Source organism: Musca vetustissima, unplaced genomic scaffold (genome assembly GCF_032173495.1).
Source record: "Musca vetustissima isolate MV318-11 ecotype Yass unplaced genomic scaffold, APGP_CSIRO_Mvet_v1 utg5761, whole genome shotgun sequence".
Taxonomy (NCBI): Eukaryota; Metazoa; Arthropoda; class Insecta; order Diptera; family Muscidae; genus Musca; species Musca vetustissima.
In genome coordinates this window covers 190667-210986 of record NW_026880060.1, presented here as the reverse complement: position 1 = coordinate 210986, position 20320 = coordinate 190667, and the positions used below count along the sequence as shown (strand labels likewise).

General features: G+C 34.6%; 3 protein-coding genes and 1 non-coding gene across 4 annotated transcripts; 2 read left to right on the top strand and 2 right to left on the bottom strand.

Annotated features, from left to right (window-relative positions):
* Window positions 1-426: 426 nt before the first annotated feature.
* LOC133325389 (fumarylacetoacetate hydrolase domain-containing protein 2A) lies at window positions 427-2307 on the top strand. Its single transcript, XM_061534159.1, has 4 exons — window positions 427-555; window positions 655-1048; window positions 1748-2079; window positions 2149-2307. Exons 1-4 carry the CDS (start codon window positions 461-463, stop codon window positions 2303-2305), a joined length of 978 nt encoding a protein of 325 aa, XP_061390143.1. The 5' UTR covers window positions 427-460; the 3' UTR covers window positions 2306-2307.
* Window positions 2308-3286: 979 nt separating this feature from the next.
* Trnal-uaa (transfer RNA leucine (anticodon UAA)) lies at window positions 3287-3370 on the bottom strand. Its single transcript has one exon. It is a non-coding gene; the product is annotated as a tRNA-Leu (tRNA).
* Window positions 3371-6838: 3468 nt separating this feature from the next.
* LOC133325398 (large ribosomal subunit protein bL35m) lies at window positions 6839-7427 on the bottom strand. The gene is made up of 2 exons (XM_061534168.1): window positions 7403-7427; window positions 6839-7340 (listed from the first exon to the last, which is right to left on the bottom strand). The coding sequence occupies exons 1-2, from the start codon at window positions 7425-7427 to the stop codon at window positions 6844-6846; spliced, it is 522 nt and encodes a 173-aa protein (XP_061390152.1). The 3' UTR covers window positions 6839-6843.
* A 537-nt stretch (window positions 7428-7964) lies between these two features.
* On the top strand, window positions 7965-14071 carry LOC133325392 (MICOS complex subunit Mic60). The gene is made up of 11 exons (XM_061534163.1): window positions 7965-8073; window positions 11178-11317; window positions 11384-11604; window positions 11671-11711; window positions 11774-11964; window positions 12027-12175; window positions 12249-12415; window positions 12492-13020; window positions 13240-13398; window positions 13471-13759; window positions 13887-14071. The coding sequence occupies exons 1-11, from the start codon at window positions 8029-8031 to the stop codon at window positions 14062-14064; spliced, it is 2109 nt and encodes a 702-aa protein (XP_061390147.1). The 5' UTR covers window positions 7965-8028; the 3' UTR covers window positions 14065-14071.
* Window positions 14072-20320: the final 6249 nt, after the last annotated feature.

The following is a 20320-nucleotide window of genomic DNA, read 5'->3' as shown; positions in this document are numbered from 1 at the left end:
GTATATCCTTTTGACACATTGAAATTTCCGTATGTTTCACATGACGAATTCGATTTCCATGTGTAAAAAAGTAACATCACATATGTAAAATACATATCGTGTAAAAACACCATAAGCAGAATGGACCAGAGTTTAGCAAGACGGCCTCTACACCACTCATATGTCCTCATTCCAAACGTAACGGTAAAATACATACCATTTGAAGCAACTCTGCGTCATATGCGACCATTTGTTATCAATTATTTGTTATCACTTCCATGTGAATAGCAAATTAATTTTCCGGTGTTTGTGTTTGAGGATAATCGGAAAACTCAAAATTTCTAGTTAAATTAATTAAAAAAATTACCGTTAATAAAAACATCTAATAAGGTAATCTAGTGCAACAAGATAAATGTAGTAGAAATAAAACGTTAAAATAAATTTTTTTAGCAAAATACTTGATTAGCCAAATTGCATAAACATGGTTTCTCTGAGAGTCTTTGGAGTACTTTTGAGACAACACACGCACAAATCTCTCCCCGGCTTTGGTTGTATGCGTTACTACAGCTGTGAAACGTACGTACCTATATGACAGAAAGATCGCATAGACTTTATTACTTTCATTTGGTTGATAAAAGAATATTTCAATTCATTTTGTGGAATTTTTCTTTAAAGGAAACAGGTACCGAAAATGAGATTTGTACAATTCTTACGTAAAAATGATGAACGCCAACGTTTGGGTGTCGTATCGGAAGATGGCACCTCTTTGGTGGAATTATCCAGTGGATCGTGCGTCTCAAATGACATGGTCTCATTTATTAAACAAAATTATTCCATTTCGGAATTGGAAGAGAAATTGAAAAATTTCAAAAGTGAAGAAATGAATGATTCGATTACGTTGCTGCCACCTGTTACCAATCCCGAGAAGATTCTTTGCATTGGCTTGAACTATCAGGATCATTGTGAGGAACAAAATAAGGAACCACCAAAGCAGCCAATGTTCTTTAGTAAATTCAATAATACTCTGGTTGGACCAAGGGGTAATGTTATTGCTCATAAAATTACAAATGTAAGTAATATTTTTTACATACCTATATTCAGAATTAATTATAACGTTAGTGTTTTGGGATCAAAAATAAGATCCAGTTTCTTTCCATACTTAACAAATAGTTAGCCCATTTGAATATTTACAGCTTGAGTGTATCTGATTGTTTTCTAGAAGAGTATTCAAAAATGTTGCTATTTTATGGGAATTGCTAGCCTTTGATTAACATTATCAGCTGAATATGAAAAGAAGCAATCTAAATGATATGCAATAAACAAACATAGCGTGATTGGCATACATATATATAGTAGGCATATCCACACATATATTTAGTTGTATAAACATCAACAAATTATATTAGCATATTTTTTATTAGATAATGCCAGAATTAAATAAAATCAGAAATGCACGGTAGATGTCATTGCGATAAAATAATTTTTATAGATAATAATTGCTAAAGTACTCCAAAATGAATAAAAAAAATTGAAATGATACTGGCCTACAGAATTATTATTTATAGATTCAGTATATTTAAGCAGGATTTTCAACTTCCTACTTCAGATGGAATAGTCGAACTCACTTATATTTAATTGTTTAGTTTTATAAAATAGTCTAGGACGAATTATGAAATACAAAATATTCACATATTTTTTTAATTTTAATTTACATACATATTTAAGTATTAATTTTTTCATATCATTTTTGCTTCCCTTTTCATTATAGAAAATCGATTGGGAAGTTGAATTGGCTGTCATCATTGGCAAGAAATGCAAAGATGTTAGCCGCGAACAGGCTATGGACTATATCTTTGGCTATAGTGTTGCTCAAGATATTTCAGCACGTGACTGGCAAAAGGAACGTAATGGTGGACAATTTTTAATTGGCAAATCTATGGATACCTTCTTACCGATTGGTCCATCGATTGTACACAAAAGTCTCATTAAAGATCCACATGACTTGGAAATGGTGTGCAAAATTAATGGTGTTGAAAAACAACACAGTAACACCAACAATATGATTTACAAAATTGATGATATGATTAGCCGTTTGTCTCAGTAAGTTGAAATGTTTGCTTTAATCATTTTGAAAATAAATTAACAAATATTTTCCTTTCTCTCTTTCAGATCAATGACATTGCAACCTGGTGATATTCTATTGACTGGTACACCCAAAGGTGTTGGCATGTATCGTAACCCTCCCGAATACCTTAAACCTGGTGATGTTATTGAAAGTGAAATCCAATGTTTGGGTAAATTGGTGAACAAAGTTGTTGCCCCCTAAATTAGAATGTGACAGTGTTCTATCCAGTTGCTGGACATCCTGTGTAAACTGTTTATATATTTGTTTCTTTGTTTTCGATTTCCAAAATCAATATAAAGTTTTAAGCAATGTGCATTTATAAAATGTTAATCTATTTTTTTTGTATAAGTTTGTGTTATATCTAATAAAATTATGAAAGAGCAAATAATATGTAAAATAAATAGAAAATCTAAAATTTGAAAAAGCAATCAATAACAATTATATTAATACATTAGTTAAGTAACGGACTTAAGGCAAACGGGCCATCATACAGCACATTGCCATTTTGTAAAATATGCTTTTGGGATTAAACTACCAAAACATAATGTATTCAAATAAAATTTAGGCCAGCTGTGAAATCTATGTTTGAATTATACGATAGACTTCATTTAGCCGTCTGTGCAAAAGTTCAAATATATCGGACAGATGTAGCATAATGAGTGTTTTATTTACATGCAAATTAAATATGTGAGCTACATAAAAATATGAACCGATTTTCATCAACCCTATAGCCGGCAAGCCCGCCATTAGGCGATAAAAACTTTGCTACGCAGAATTACCTAGATACTGAATGAATTTCTACCCTTGCTAGGAATAAAGGCATTGAAAATTTTCTAGTTGATTAAAAATTAGCGCCAAAATAATTTTTAGACGTAGTGTGTAAAAACATAGCCAGTTAGAGGATTAATTTATATAGATTTCGCCCTTGGGGCCAAATACGTAAATGGAATGATACAATTTATATACATTCATCTAATGATTAAAAAAATTTTCAACTTGTTTCTGGTGACTTTCGTTTGACCACTCTAAAGAATATATTTTATGTGGTTAAATCCCCCTTTTAATATCCTTATAATTTATAGAAGTGTTTATATTTTCTTTATATTTCAGAAAACAAAAAATCTATAATGAAAATAAATAAAAATATTGTGAAATAAAAAATTATAAAAACTGAAAAAAGTTTGTCAGGTGTGGGGTTCGAACCCACGCTCCCTCTCGGGAACCAGAGCTTAAATCTGGCGCCTTAGACCGCTCGGCCAACCTGACTTGTTGATGGCCTATATCAAATTATCAATTTATGTTATGTGTATAGAACAAATGCTGAAAGAAAATTGTATAGCATCAGGGTTGTTTTTATGTGTGTGTGTATATATAAACATACAATTTATTCATGGCGTATAACGTATGACGTATTTTTATTCGTAATTGTTACGTTCAAGAAGGGAATAAATTAAAAATTAAATTTTGATAGGACAACAAGAAGATCGACTAGAATATCTCTCTGTGAAGAATATTTTCAGATTTTACAAATGGATTTACATAATGCATACACAATTTATCGTGCAGTCGAGTCTATAACAATCCTATTAAAAGGAATTGACTTCTAATACAGCACCCTGAAACTAAAATAAATAGCGAAGTCGAAGTCAGGAAGTCCAGATAGAAAAACTGAGAACGAACTACAGCCCAAAAAAATCTTTATAGATGACATGTAGTGGATAGTCGAGGGTCCCTATATAAGGTGCTCTTTTTTAGAGGAAAATCATCTTTATTAACTAACTTTCATCTATAAAATCTATGTCCTCTATTTGTAATCTATTTCTATAATCTGTCATCTTTAGTCATCAATTTTTTTTAAAACAGTCCAAACTCTTACTCAACTTTTTTACTACGTGGTTGTAACATTAAAAACATTTAAATTTTGAGTTTCGTAACACTATTAATTAATTTTTATTCTACAGTAAAGTACGGTTATAGCGAAGAAGTAGGGGGCAAACAAATTAGTTCTTTATAGAAATTCGTTATATCCACGGTTAGGCAATATATTGGATTAGCCGAAGAAAATAAATTCAGTTCCGAAATTGTTAGTCTTTGTGTCCTTTTGACAATACTTTCCCGCTTGAGGCTGACGGGGGAAAGTGCAATACACAACTGTTTTTAAAACCTAGTGGCTTTCAATCGGGTGGAATTGGCATGAACATATTTGACTCATATTCTAAAACAATAGCCCGAAGGGCTGTAATTTGAAGGCTGACATACATCTATGTAGATCCATGGTCCATGTTTTGATATAGATCCCACATTTTAGCCAAATTTTCTAACTTAGCAAAATTTTCCAACCGACGTGGCTGTAATTGGCTTTCGCTGAATTTCACCTACGAAACGACTGTAAATTGGAATGCCAAGTTATCATAAGACACAAAAATCTTTACAAAAGATTTTGGATGTAGGGTTATATTTGGAAATAACCTCTCATAACTTTTTTTGTATTCTGAATGTTTAGCCACATTTTCGAAGTGGCTGTAATTCACCATTTCAAATAAAAAATACTTTCCAGAAAATTTTCAACATCAGGTCAATGTTTTAAAATACATACAAAGGTTTCGCTAATTTGTTGGTATGGTGGTCTGGTTTTCCAAACTTCGTGTGTGTTATTTGGTATTTAATTTCTTCAAAACATAAATTACTACTAATGGACAACTGGACCTTTTAAAGAAACTTTGAATGTACACCACATGGTGGAGGGTATAAATAAAGTTCGGGCCGGCCCTACCACATTTTTACTTGTTTAATATTGAATTAATGAAGTTATGTCCTGCAACATTACATAGGGACATATTTATAAATACGAACGGATTCAAATAATAAATGCAAACTATATGTTAAGTATTCCTAATGTCGGTATATACTGGAAGTTGGCATCTATTGCATTTAAGCTCAAATAACTAAAAAATCCTGTCACTGGATATATATCACAATTACCTTAAATAATCTTCATTAATATGATCATATATATCCGTTTAAAATTTCGTTAAGGGGACCCCCCATTCTCGGGGACAATTTTTTTTTTTGATTTAATTCGATTCTACAATAATTCAAGAATGTCTCTACAAAATTTCAAGTGAAAATCTCAAGAACTCTTGAAGATATAGCCGATTTATTGTGTCAGCATCAAGTGACGGCTAAAGGGCTTCCCAAACTTTAAACGGGGTTTTCTCTTTTGCGAATGGCGGGCACGATAACTCAAAAACTAATAACCCAATCGATTCCAAATATTTACACGTTTCTCTGTGAGTGTATAGCTATCGTATGAACTAGGATAAAGCCAATCGGCGAAGATCTTCCTTAAATATTTTTCCAAAAATATTTTTTCAAAGGTCCGCCATTTTGTTAATTTTAGAGCGAAGTCAATAATCCTAGTTCATACGAGAGCCAGACATGTACTCTTTCTAACACCGTTGGAATTTTCGGATTCCGATGTTCCAGTGAGGAGTTCATGCCCGCCATCAAAAATAAGGACTTTTCTTTAATTACAAAAAAAAAAAAAAAAACAAAGCAATAACAAAATTTTTTTGTAAATTATTTTTCTTCTCTTTTAAATCTTCAAATATATGTGTGCAATGTTACAAACCTTAACAAGCATTGGTATTGATTTGCCAGTCCATTGAAAATCTTGAAAAATTAAAATCGAGAATGGGTGGGGTTCCCTTAAGCTAAGTTCATTTATTAGGCAGAAATGTATGTTTTCTTTTACCACTAACGACAAAATAGGTCGATTTTTAACGACCAATAAGTATTTTGAAATTAAATATTTTCACACGGACTTTGTCATAATTGTAAAGAACGCATAAAAAAACATGCTACAATTTAAAATTATTATAAAATATTTGTAATATGGAAATCGTTTTGATGTTGCTTTTCGGAACAATAAAGTCGGTGTTTTCCTAAAATAAGCATTATCTCAATAATAATAGGCTCAGAATGGGTAAAAGTCTTAAATAAGTATACTAAAGTCCGATTCATTTATAAAAAAAAACTGTTTTAAGGGAACCCCCCATTCTCGAATTTACAAAAATTTTTGTTGTTGTTGTTTTTTGTGATCAAAGAAAAGTCCTTATTTTTGATGGCGGAGATGATAACTCCTCACTGGAACATCAGAATCCGAAAATTGCAACGGTGTTAGAAAGGGCACATGTCTGGCTCTCGTATGAACTAGGATTAGTCAATAATCCACACAACAATTAACAAAATGGCGGAACTTTGAATTTTTTTTTTTGGGAAAATCACCTACTTTTGACCACAAGCTAGGTTAAAAAGTAAGGAAGATTTTCACCGATTGGCTTTATTCTAGTTCATACGAGAGCTATATACTCCCAGAGAAACGTGTCAAAATTTGGGACCGATTGGATTATTTTGTAGGGACATTCTTGAATTAGAGTAGATTCGAATTAAATCAAAAAAAAAAAAAAATGTTGACACCGAGAATGGTGTCCCTTTAAGTGGTTTTTCATAATAGCTAATGAATCGGCAGTAAATTTTATAATTGTAAGTAATTAATTACATATAATTATTTATAATTTGCTTATGAACAAAGTATGCAGAATTTCGAACCGATTTCTCCTCAGGGAAGAATAAACACTTCATCCTATGAAAACAGTAATGGAAATACCTACGTATTATTTACCATAATTAACACATTTATTTCAACAACAAATATAATCTGTACTATTCATATTTATTTACACCTTAAATGGTTTACTTTTGGTGGCAAAGAATTCATCACGCTTATGATAGGGAGCATAGATATCATCTACCCAATTCTTGGGTCGCCTCCAATAGCTTGTTACCATTTTGTCGAGTAACCAACTTTGAGTGGAATTTGTGAATACATGTTGACGCAAACGACGTCTACGTTCGGGCGATTTGGAGAACAGTTTCTTTTGACGGCCAGTATATGTGCGAATCCAGGCACCCCAATCAAGTCGTCTGAAACGTTTTATAACAGCCTTTACACTCTTACGTTTACCCTTATTAAGGGAAAATTTCGTAACACTGCGGGATTGTTGTGCTTGCAGAGGCAATGGTTGCTGGAGCACATTACCGCTGATCGTTGGCAATGTTAGTTTGGGGAAAACGGTATTGCAGCCGGTGTTAACTTGCAGGGAGGAGAATGCACACTTTTGCAAAGGTCCGGATACGACTGGTGAACGCAGTGCGACTGCACCAGTTCTAAGTGCTGTAATATATCAAATGGTTTAGGTTATTAGATATTAAACAATATTTCTATGTAAATATTACCATTTCCAATTAAAGAACGCAACATTTTTATTGAGGAAATTATATTTTCTTTCAGAATCGTTTATTTCCCCTCGAGTCACATAACCAAAAACAGTGTGTGAAGGAGAATCACGAAAAATATGAACAATGCCAATTGTCAAAAACATATGATTACTATTGTTGTTGCTATGTTCCATTAGTGAACACATGCATTGAACCACATGGAACGAACCGATACATTCTGGGTTATTGGATGGCCAAGCAAATTTATTTATCACTTATTAGTTTCTATTGTCTTTCATTTATCGGAATCTGCATTGTCTTTCTTTATATGATGAATTAATTTCGAAAATTGTAATAAACAAAATAAATATTTGCTTTTCCATTTCTATCGTATTCGGTTTTTGTGAACCGAAACAACATTAACGAGCTCCCCATCTTATTTCTGACATACGCTGTCATTAGTTTTTTCTTCTTTTGTTAATTTGACAACTGCTTGAAAATCGTTTCTCTCTGTAGTTATTCTGCTGCTCTTGGTCAAGTTGATTACGGGAAGAGATTTCCTACGAAAAAAAACAGAGGTTTTAAGCCGGTCCAAACAAAATTGATTTAGCGTTAAAATTTACAAAATATTCGCTTAGCCCATCATGTATCGTTTGGCCTTGAGGGAGCCTTGCAAAAGTGCTCTGCAGGTGAGTTATGAAAAAGCTGACGTCTTCTTCATTTGCGGGGACTAACGACAGACATAGCAGATCTTTTACACTCACACGGCATGTGTGTAGCATTGTGTGCAAAAACATAACCATTGCCCCTCACCTTTCTTGCCCATGTATGGCTGTGTGGTGGCACTCACAAATATCGAAAATTAGTCGTACTGTTATGTCACCATTGGATTTGGAACTGCAGCATTTCCAAATTATTAATGTTAAGGCTATCTATTGCAGGTGTTATCAGAAGGAATTCTGATCGGGTCCAGTGTGTTAGAAAATAAGAGTTTGTCATAGAAAAATTGGTGGTTACAACAGCGTGCAAATCATTGGCTGCTCTAGTTGCTGTGTGTGCTATTGGTCAATTTCTTCTTGAATGATGAATGTGAAGTACCAGCTGATGCCATCGTTTATTTTGATGGTTGACATTGATCCAAATTGAAGAGTCTTAAGGCCCGATATTGTGTTGGGATAAAATGTTAACGAATAAATCCTTAAGCAAGATTTTTATATTATACAAATTAGTGGACACTGACATTTTTATCAGTTATTCTTCTATATATTGCTGTTTGTTGTTTATGGAACCTTGGCACTGTGGGCAATGTTCCCATGTATAAACAAATTTAATATAATAATATTCTTCCACACTGTAGCAGAGACTCGGGGTATATAGAAAAATTAGGTATGAGGGATTATATACGTACCTAGTCAAGTTACAGATGTGAAGAAGTGAAAACGTTTCAGAAATTTTGTTGACAGATCTGATCGCGCCGATAAGAAATTCAGCTCAGTTTTTAATTGTAATTGTTGTAGATTTCGGACTTTTTGTTTATGCACCTATAGTAGTTGACGTCCTTCCTGCAGGTGTTTCTATTCGATTGCAATTATTCGTGTAAGTAATAGTGAACAATTTTAATTAGATCTAGTGGAAATGCTATACGCATTTTAAATCTGTACTGTTTTTGTGGTATAGGAGTCCTACAGATAAGAAGTTTACTTGTTGCTAAATGAGCACAACTCTTCGAATTTCCTCGGGAAGTTTAGTTATTTTTTTAATGTCCTTATCGACGCATCGATTGCAATAATTATTAGGGTTCTCGGGAGGAATCCATTTATAAAATACATTTTTCAAATTATTAAACAATATTATGAAAAACGGAATAATACCAAATGATTGGAAAAAGACCATCCTCTGCCGAATACCAAAACAAGGAAAAAATCCATGCTTTGTGGAAGGTATAACCCATATCTTTGCTACCAGTCCTCTCAACACCTGTCTGTCTTCACCCCTCAGTAGTTCTATATAATATCTACGTTAACTTTCTGTTGAAAATATTAGAACGTCAACAAGGACTCGATTTTTGTTGTTGTTGTAGCAACTGAATACATGTTGTTGGTCATTCATCGTCTGGTTCTGCTTCCTCTACCTCCAAATTCAAGAATGTTGCAACTTTAACAGGTTGCGTCCAAAGTGAATTCGGCGATAGATGAGTCGGCTTAGCTGGGCAGTTGAAGAGGTGTAACGTGTCGTGTGGCCTAGTCCACATGCAGGACATGTGTTAGGTATCGAGCCGTCAATTCTTGCCCAATATGAATTGAGGTGGTTGCACCATCCTGATCTTAGTTGAGCTAAGACTACTCGTGTTTGCCTTGGCAGCTGCTTCTACTCTGCTGCGATGAATGGGGGTGGTCTCCAATTGTGGTATTCACGCGATATTGCTCTACTGCCTGAGCGAATGCAGTTGAAGAGGTGGTTCATGTACGTTGTCGTGTGGTCCTAGAGGCTGCCACATGCAGGTACTCAATGTGTTAGGTATTTGCAAACAATATATTCGCTGTTTCTTCTAGAGACCAACAGCAAGTGAAATCTCACTTGCAGAACTTTAACAAAACAGTTCAGGACTGGGTAAAATATGTTGAAGTTGTTATCCCTGCTAATAACATCGATATTCTCCATGTATGTCGTAAACGACGTTATCAGTACTCTTCCATTTCTCTTGGTGGTAATGAAATCAGATATACTAACAAAATTGGAAATTCAATCTTTAATATTTAAAATTGCATCTAAGTTGTATTGGTCGCTTATATTCGGAAAACGAATTTGCAAATAAAGGGGAGAGAGATTGACTGGTTCATTAGTCAACTACCAACCATATGGAGTACGTGACATTAGAACAGTTAGGGAACGAAATCTATCCTTCGTCGAAGGCAATACGTACCGTGTAGAAGTCGTTAAAATCTGAGACCTGAAAAAGTTAGAAAAGTGGCATGAGATGAGTAAAAAAAAGATCTGAGAAAGATAGAAAAGGGACCTAAAAAAGATTGAAATATAAAAAAATAAGTAGGAAGATATAAGGAATAGGGCTGGCAAATCGGTCATGGCAATTTTTGGGTGAAGCTGCACACGACTTCAGGGGAAAAGGTTGGATTGTCTATCTCTTGTCTACCAAAAAATTTCGAAGTATGGAGGATCGAAAAAATAGATGTTCGATCGTTTCCGGCTCTTTTCCATCCTCACATAGACGGAAGTATTGTTTATCTTATGTCTACCAAAAAATGTCGAATTTTGGAGCATAAACAAAATAGATGTTCGATCGTTTCCATCTCATCTCCATCCTCACATAGACGGCAGTATTTCACTTCATTATTTTCCTATTTTAAAAAGAGAGTCCTGATCTTGCAATGTCAGCCACCTTTTCATCTTACTTACCCATAGACATCATTGTTTTAGGTAGGACTCCGCTTAGTGTTTGAGGTTCTACATCCAGGTTCCTTACCAATCGAATAAACATGGTCACTGGTCTATTGTAAAGAAGCTATGCATCCCCACATCGCCGATATTACACACAATTTCATAATTTTTCCGATTTTATGTAGACACACATGCCGAATTACCAGAATTTAAAGGCAATACGTTTCGTTTTTGTATAATAATAACCTTGCTATTGCAAATTATTGTTAAAAAACTATTTATCGTGAATCTTCTAAAGCATTTTTAAACCTCAACAAATTGTACCACAAAATATTACGAAAACCGACCTGTTTCATTTAAAATTATTTCAATTCCAATTATTTTTCTATTTTTCCAGAGAACTCTGCAACAACAAACACGCAGACAATATAGCAACAGTAATGGCTTACCACCAAATGTACGGGAAGCCGGCCTTGGTAAATTATTTGTCCTATTGACACCAGTTGCTGTTGTCGGTGGTGCGATATCATATGCGAAGTATGATCTAACATAAATTATAGTTATTTCATGTTGATAATTTTTCATTTTAATATCTCCCTTCAGATACGACAAAGAATTTCGAAAAACACTCGAACAAAATGTGCCCGGTGCCGAGAAGCTTATTAAAGTCGCTTTACAAGAAGAAGATCCATTCAAAGGTATTAACGATCAAATCGATAGTGTTAAAAAACAATTTGACAGTGTATCGAAAACCATTACAAATGCCACATCGAGTGTGACTGGTTTGTTTGGTGGTTCGGATAAGGAGAAAGAACAATCTAAGAGTGAGTGGAATAAAATAAATTAAAGTTTTTTATTTAATAATATGTTTTATTTTTTTATTTTTACAGAAGTAGAAGAAGTCAAGAAAGCAGCTCCCGTTCAAAAAACCGTAAGAATCATATAATTAATGAAATTAATTTCATCAATAACAGTCATATCTTTCTTTTAAAGGTGCCTGCCACACCAGCCAGCAAAGCTGCCGAACCCAAACCTGCTGCTAAAGTTAGTGAACCAACGCCTAAACCTGCTCCCAAACCTGTTGAACCATTGCCCTCTGATGTATTAGAATTGCAACATGCTGTGGAAGTTGCTGCTTCTGTGGCTGTACAAGAATACAACAAGGCCATTGATATTTTGAAGAAGTAAATCCATTCCCAGCATCTATATATGTATAGTTTTAAAGATGTTATAATTTTTTATATAGCTTCAATAATGATGTCCGCCGCATTGTTGATCAGGCTGTTGAAAATGTTGATGCCTCAACATGGAACACATTGAAGAATAAGACAAGTGCTCGCGATTCTTCTGTGTCTACAGCAGAAAAATTGGCTCGTGAGGCTTTGGAAAAGATTGGTAAATATAATAAATTCCTTTAAATTGTGGAATTAATTTTTAAATTTAAAATGTTCGTTTTTTGTTTCTTTAGAAAGATGTGAAATTGCTTTGGCAAAGGCTGCAAAACCTGAAAACCATGAGCAAATAGTGGCTGCCCGTAATAAAATTAAGACTTTGGTTGATCACATCAACACCGTCAAGGATGAACTTTATAAGAATAAAGATCTTGCTAGTATGTCGGAAAAATACTGGAGAAATGTAAGTTAATTTACAGATCTTTCAAATACTACTTATATAAATAAATACCTTTCTTCTTTTACCGTAATTATTTTAGGTTGAAAAAGCTCGTAACTATTTCGTTGAAGAGATTGAATCGATTTTCCCCGGTTTAAATTTGGCTGAGAAGAAATTGCTGTTGTCTTCCGAAGATTTGGATTTATTCATCACCCATGCCTACTCGCATGTATTGGCTTTGCAAAAGGAATTGCAACGTTTGCAAACAGATGGAGAATTGCGTTTGAAGCGTGCCATTGACGCTTTGCGTGGCGACAGTGATTCCGAGGCTGTTAAGGCCCAATTGGAATATCTGTTGGAAGCAGAAAAGCGTAAATTGGCAATTGAAAATCAAAAGAAAATTCTACAAATTCGTGCCGATGCTGAAAGGCAATTGCGCCAGCATTTGAAACAACAAGCTGAAGCACATATGGATCATTTGAAGGATGCCATCAGCATGCGGGAAAGTGAATTGAAACGTAACTACTCCAAGGAATTGGAAGATAAATTGGCAACTGAAAAGGCCAACTATAAATTGCAATTGGCTGCCATGTTGGGTAAATTGCGTGGCATGGATGCTGCATTACAAGGTAAGGCAATTTGTTACACAAAAATGTTATACACAATTAAATAAACATAAATTCATTAAATGCTGCCATAAGAAATTGATGCTGAGTTAAGAGGTAGTATCAATTTTTATTTAAAAACAAACATAAATTTTAGGCATTATGATTTGCTTGCTAAATTATATTTTAATTTATTATTTTCACATTTCAAACAATAACATTTTTCACATTTTTTACTTAAAGCTCGTGCCGAATCCGAGCGCTCAGCTCATCAAGCTCAAGCCTTGTGGGCTGCCTGCCAAGCTTTGTGGTCAACTGTCAGGACTGGTGAACCCGGTGAAGATTGGAAAAACAAATTGCGTCCATTGAAGAAAGAAATCAAGGCCATAACTAAAGTTGCTGGTAAGTAAATTTTGTTTATAGAAAATCGATTCAGCATATCTATGTCGATTATTGTTTCACATCTTTCTTTAGAGGGTGATGAATTGGTTGCTGTTGTCATACAAAATCTACCCAAAGAAGCCCAAGAGCGCGGTGTATTCCCCGAAGATGCTTTGCGTGAACGTTTCTTGAACGTAGAACGTGTAGCACGTAAATTAGCCTTGGTTCCTGAGGAAGGAGCTAGCCTACCCAAATATATGTTGTCCTATCTGCAATCCCTATTCATTTTGACTCCCGATGATCCCATTTCTCAAGATGAACTACAAAACAAGAAATTCGACTATAGCAAATTGGACACCTATGACATTTTGAATAGAGCTAGGTAATGTAAAAACTTACACATATAGAGTTTGGTCATAACTCATTCGAACTTTTGCAGAACTCAAATTTTTGCAGAATTTTTCCGTTAAAATAAATCTTCAATATAATATATATTTTTATCTTAACAGGTATTTCGTTGATCGTGGCGATTTAATGATGGCCTTGAAATACATGAACCTTTTGCAAGGCGCTCCACGCAAAATTGCCAGCGATTGGCTAAAGGAAACTCGTTTGCTACTGGAAACCCAACAAGCTGCCAATACTCTGATGGCTCATGCTGCCGCCAGTGGTCTATTGTATTTGTAAATTTTGTTTTAATTTAAATTCTATATTATCGTTTAAAATTAACTAAATTCAATTTCAAGCAATTTCAAATGAAACAAAAAAACAATGTTTACAAGTTGAAGGCGTCGGAACATCTATCAAAGTTGTATTTTCATTCACTCGATCACAAATCAAATTAACACAGCTATTATTATTACTATTAAATGAATGTATGAGTAAATGCAAAAAAGAAGGATTGTTTTAAGTTATTTCATTATATATACAGACTTTTTTGATTTTTGATTATTAAGTACAATATCTTTGAAAAAGATTTGTGAGACACATTAATTTAAAAACAAACAAAAAATAAATAGAGACATGAAAATAAATAAACAATAAAATAAAGAAATTAAAAAAAAGAAAAATAGTTTTATGAATTGACAACATAAATTGGGTATATTTAATAATGTGCGAAAAAAGGCTTCTATGCTTGAAAGTCCCGAAGGCCATTTTATGAAATTTAAATGCGAAAGACTCTGATATGATATACAGTGAGTGTAAAAAGTATTTTGCCTCAATACAAATTTGACATATTTCTAATATATACGCCTAAAGCCAGCATACTAAAGATGTAAAATGAATTATGTCTGATGGGATATGTTTGTAGACATATTTAGATCTTATTTCTGCAAGAATCACTGCGAAAGACCTGTTGGTAGAAGATATTCTATACCAACCCAAAAATGATTATCACAAAAAAGTATTTTGCTTTTTATTATTATTTTTGAAAAAATCATTATAGAATATACGCTTTGTCTATTTATAGTTACCATTGCGGGTAACCACATAATAAAAGCGATTTGGCGATGATTCCAATAAACCACGGCATTTTTTCGCGAATATTTTCTCACATTTACGTTCAATACATTCTCCAGGAATATTTCATTTAATATTTGGCAATTTCTCGTCCTAATCTCAAAATGAGAGTATTAACTATAGTCGTCGCGGCTTCAAAACATCTCAAATAAGTTTAGAATAATAAAAAGGAGGTTTTGCAAAATATATCGCGAGGACAGGACCTTAAAAACTACTAAAACCAAAATCCGACAAACAAATTATTTAAAAAAATTCGCGAAACCCAATTTTTCTGACTTCGAAATAATGGGGTCAGATCCAAAGATATGAACAGTTCAAAAGCAATAGTAATAAAAAACAATACATGAAGTTGGGAGAAAACATCATTATTCGTCAAATACTTTTGTCTTTTGAAAAACTGTGGTTGCTGGTGGCGAATACGCATTCTGTATTTTATCTCCGATTAACACCATCAGTTGCGAATAAAATGCAGCAGTGAATAAACTGGTCGATCTATTTATTTTCGAAATAAGATGTATTTATATTGCCACAAAACCGTTCATATCTTTGAATCTGACCTCCTCATTGCTATTTTCATCGCATATATTGGTTCCTAGATCAATATTAATGGACCATAAAGTTTTCAAAGTCAAAAAAATTGCGTTTCGCGATATTTTTTTAAATAATTTGTTTGTCGGATTTTGGTTTTAATAGTTTTTAAGGTCCTGTCCTCGCGATATATTTTGCAAAGCCTCCTTTTTATTATTCTAAACTTATTTGGGATGTTTTGAAGCCGCGACGACCATATTTAATACTCTCACTTTGAGATTAGGACGATAAATTACCAAATATTAAATGAAATATTGCTGGAGAATGTATTGAACGTAAATGTGTTAAAATATTCGCGAAAAAATGCCGTGGTTTGTTGGAATCATCGCCAAATCGCTTTTATTATGTGGTTACCCGCAATGGTAACTATAAAAAGACAAAGCGTATATTCTATAATGATTTTTTCAAAAATAATAATAAAAAGCAAAATACTTTTTTGTGATAATCATTTTTGGGTTGGTATAGATTTTGGCCGATATCTTCTAGACCAACAGGTCTTTCGCAGTGATTCTTGCAGAAATAAGATCTAAATATGTCCACAAACATATCCCATCATACATAATTCATTTTACATCTTTAGTATGCTGGCTTTAGGCGTATATATTGGAATTTTGTCAAATTTGTATTGAGGCAAAATACTTATTACACTCACTGTATATGCTATTGTGAAACAAAGATAACATTTATATAAATACATGTGTTTTACCTTTGTTGTGAATAACGTCGAACGAGCTAGTCGAAATTTAGGTAGGGCTGTTAGGAAACACCTGCAGGTTCTACATTTAATTTCATTCAGAATGTGGGTCACAGACGGAGAATTAAAAAGAATACCAAAGGGTATTTGGTACTAAATTTTGTGAAATTAGAAATACGATTGATATATGGAGATAGTTTGAAAATGTTTGCTTATGTGTTGGAACACAGTTTGAAAATGTTTGCTTATCTGTTGGAACACACATAAGCAAACATTTTCAAACTATGTCCATATATCAATCGTACTTCTACTTTCACAAAATTTAGTACCAAATACCCTATGGTATTCTTTTTAATTCTCCGTTTGTGACCCACATTCCAAATTTGTCCAGCTCTCTCAACTACCCAAATCCAAATTTAGTGCATTTAGTACTATTGGTACACATAAATTCGAATTTCTACTGTTCACGAAAATCCAAATTGTAGCAGATTTGGTACCAATTTTGGTTGCAAATTTTCAGGATTCTAGATCACTAAAGTCCAAATTGTACTAAATTTAGTATAATTTATTAATTTTCGTATATGTATGTACGATTTTCCAAAACTTCCCCGATTCGACACTCTGACGGTAATTTTAATCATAAATTTCAGGATCTCAGCCCTATTTGTTCACATAGATTCTAATTGTACCATATTTAGTACCATTCAGTACTTTTGATATTATAAGTTCGAATTTCCAACACTACCTCAATCCTGTACTATAACAGTAATTTTATTTCTAAATATAAGTTTTCCATCTCTATCCGTTCACCCAAATCTAAATTGTACTAAATTTAGTACCATTAAGTACAGATAATTACGAATTTTCAAAACTATCTCCATGTCTCAATCCTACACTCCAAAAGTAATATTAATTCCAAATTTTAGGACTCCCGCCCTGCCTGTTCACACAAATTCAACTTCTACCATATTTAGTACCTTTAGTACTTTTCGTACCCCTAAGTACAATTTTAAAAACTTCTTCTATCTTACACTCCAACAGTAATTTTAATTTAAATTGTAGGACCTGAGCCCTATCCGTTCACACAAATCCAAATTGTACCATATTAAATCATTTAACACTTTTCTACCCATAAGTACGAATTTCTAAAGCCATTTGCATACATCAACACCACTTCCCAACTTGCATTTACAAAACATCCAACATACACCAATTCTACACTCCAACAATGATCCTAACTCCAAATTTCAGGATTTCAGTTCTAACGATTCATCCAAAATTCAAATTGTATAAAATTTAGTACCCATAAGTATGAAATTCCAAAACTTCATCCATACCCCAATCCTACCCTCCAATTTTTATTATTCCTGCTCTTTCGGTTAACCAAAATCCAAATTGTACCAATTTTTTCAAAACTACGTACATATCCCAATCATACACTCCGACGGTAATTTTCATTTTTGTACTTTTAGGATACTTATAATTCTAATTTTCAAAAAGTCGTATTTTGTCTGCAGGCACGTCACAATAGAAGATGGGCTATATTGGTCCACGTTTATTGGGTACCAAATCTCACCACTAAAAATTATAAATATAGATCTGAAAATTATAAATATAGGTGGCGTAGGGGATGATAGATAGATAAGCCTACCAATGACTTTTTACTAGCGCCTAGAAACAGCATATGACCGCTGCCCTGGCTATGCCCAGTAAAATTCTGCTAGGAGATTTTAATGCAAAAATCGGAAGAGAAAATATTTTTGGCATCACTGTCGGAAAATTCAGCCTTCATGAAGAAACATCCGGCAACGGGATGAGGCTGATTGACTTCGCGGCAGCAAAAACCATATACACAAGTTCACCTGGATTCCTCGTGATCAAGCAACGATATGGGTCCACTACCTTGTAGCAGCCAAGGTTCGCACTCGTCTGAATGTAGCAAAAAAGGTGCGATATAACACAACACAGAAACTCGACGTCGAAAAGCTGCAAACACAATAGGTAGCGCAACTTACCCACCTGCTTGACGAAAGCACTTTTTGTCCCGATAATGGTATAGAAGTACAATGGCAAAGAATTGCCACTCCCTACAAAAAATTTGAAAAAAATTCTGGTATCAGATAGTAGCGGCCAGAACCAATAATAGATGACGGTATAGAGTGTATACCACCTAGCAAAGATGAGGTCAGAATAGCAATCAATAGGTTAAAGAATAATGAAGCAGCAGGTGTCGATGGTTTACAAGCCGAACTATTTAAGACTGGTGGTCAGATGCTGGTAAGGAGTATGCACCAGCTGATTAGTACAATTTGGCTAGAGGAAAGCATGCCCAATGATTGGAACCTCAGCATTCTGTGTCCCGTGCACAAAAAAGAGACACGACGATATGTGCCAACTATAGAGGAATAAGTCGCCTTCCCATCGGATATAAAGTGCTATTCAGTGTGCTGTTTGAATGACTGAAGCCAACGGTCAATGACATTATGGACCATACCAATGCGGCTTCAGACCTGGCAAATCCACCATTGACCAGATTTTCACTCTGTGCCAAATCCTAAAATGACCCGATAAAAACACATTGACACATTCACCTATTCGTCGAATATAAAGCCACATTCTACATGCCTATCCGTTCAGATGTAGCATTCCTGCAAAATTAATACCGCTATGCAAGATAACTTTAAGTGGCACAAGTTCAGCAGTTAAAGTCGGAAGGATCTCTCGGAGTCCTTCAATACCGAACGAGGATTCAGACAAGGCTACAGTTTATTGTGTGACCTTTTTAACATCCCGCTGGAAAAGGTCATACGAGATGGAAATGTGAACAAAAATGGCACTCTGTACACCAAACAGCACATGTTACTCGCCTACGCCGACAACATCGACATAATTGTGAGAGGTAATAGCCACCTTTCAACGAATTGAGAAGGTGTCGGCCAAAGTGGGACTGGCAGTAAATGGCGAAAAGGTCAAGCCGATGGTATCAACGTGCAAGACGTCCAGTAGACTCGGACTAACTGTGGAACTTGAAAACTTCAGCTTCGAGGTACTAATGACTTCAGTTTTGAAATTCAGAGAAGGAGAGTATTGGCCAACAGATGCTACTATGGTCTAAGTAAGCAGTTTAGAAACAAGGCCACCTCCCGCCAGACCAAACTCTCACTTTACAAGACGCTGATACTACCCGTGCTGTTATATGGATCTGAAGCATGGGTACTTATGCAAGCAGATGAGACAGCTCTTGGGGTTTTAGAGAGAAAAATTCTCCGAAAGCTCTATGGGCCGATCTGAATATCATCGTCGAATGAACCATGACGACGATGATAGACAGACGTAACGAGCTGCAACGACTATGTTGGCTAGGTCATGTTGTGAGAATGGATGGGGATGCCCCGGCATGGAAGGCATATAAAAGCGAAGCTAAATGTTTTCTTTTTTAAGCTCGGCTTATGGAACAAATGTGCTGTCACAAGCCAGCTAAGTAAGTAAGAATACGTGTACCTCTCCTAGGATTTTTATACCCTCCACCATAGTATGGAGTAAATTTTGTTTTTCCGTTTGTAACACATCGAAATAATCATTTCCGACCCTATAAAGTATATATATTCTTGATCAGCGTAAAATTCTATGACGATATAGTCATGTCCGTCTGTCTGTTGTAATCACTCTAGCGTCTAAACGAATTGAGATAGATCGTCAAAATTTTGCATAGAGTCGTCCTTTGTTTGCAGGCAGGTCAAGTTCGAAGGCTTTATCGGTCCACGTTTAGGCATAGCTCCCATATAAGGGTACCCCCCAATTTTCGGTATTTTGAGGTTCTTGAGCGCGTTTTTCAACCGAATTCGCTGAAATTCGGTACATTGGGTTCTTATTGGGTACCAAATTTTCCCACTAAAAATTATAAATATGGGTCCATATTTTCGGATAGCCCCAATATAAGGGTACCCCAATTTTGCGGTACTTTAGGGTTCTTGAGCGCGGTTTTCAATCGAAATCACTGAAATTCGGTACATTGAGTTCTTATTGGGTAGCAAATCTCTATACTAAAAATTATAAATATAGGTCAATTTTTTCGGGTAGCCCCTAAATAAGGGTACCCCCAATTTTCGGTATTTTAGGGTTCTTGAGCGCGTTTTTCAA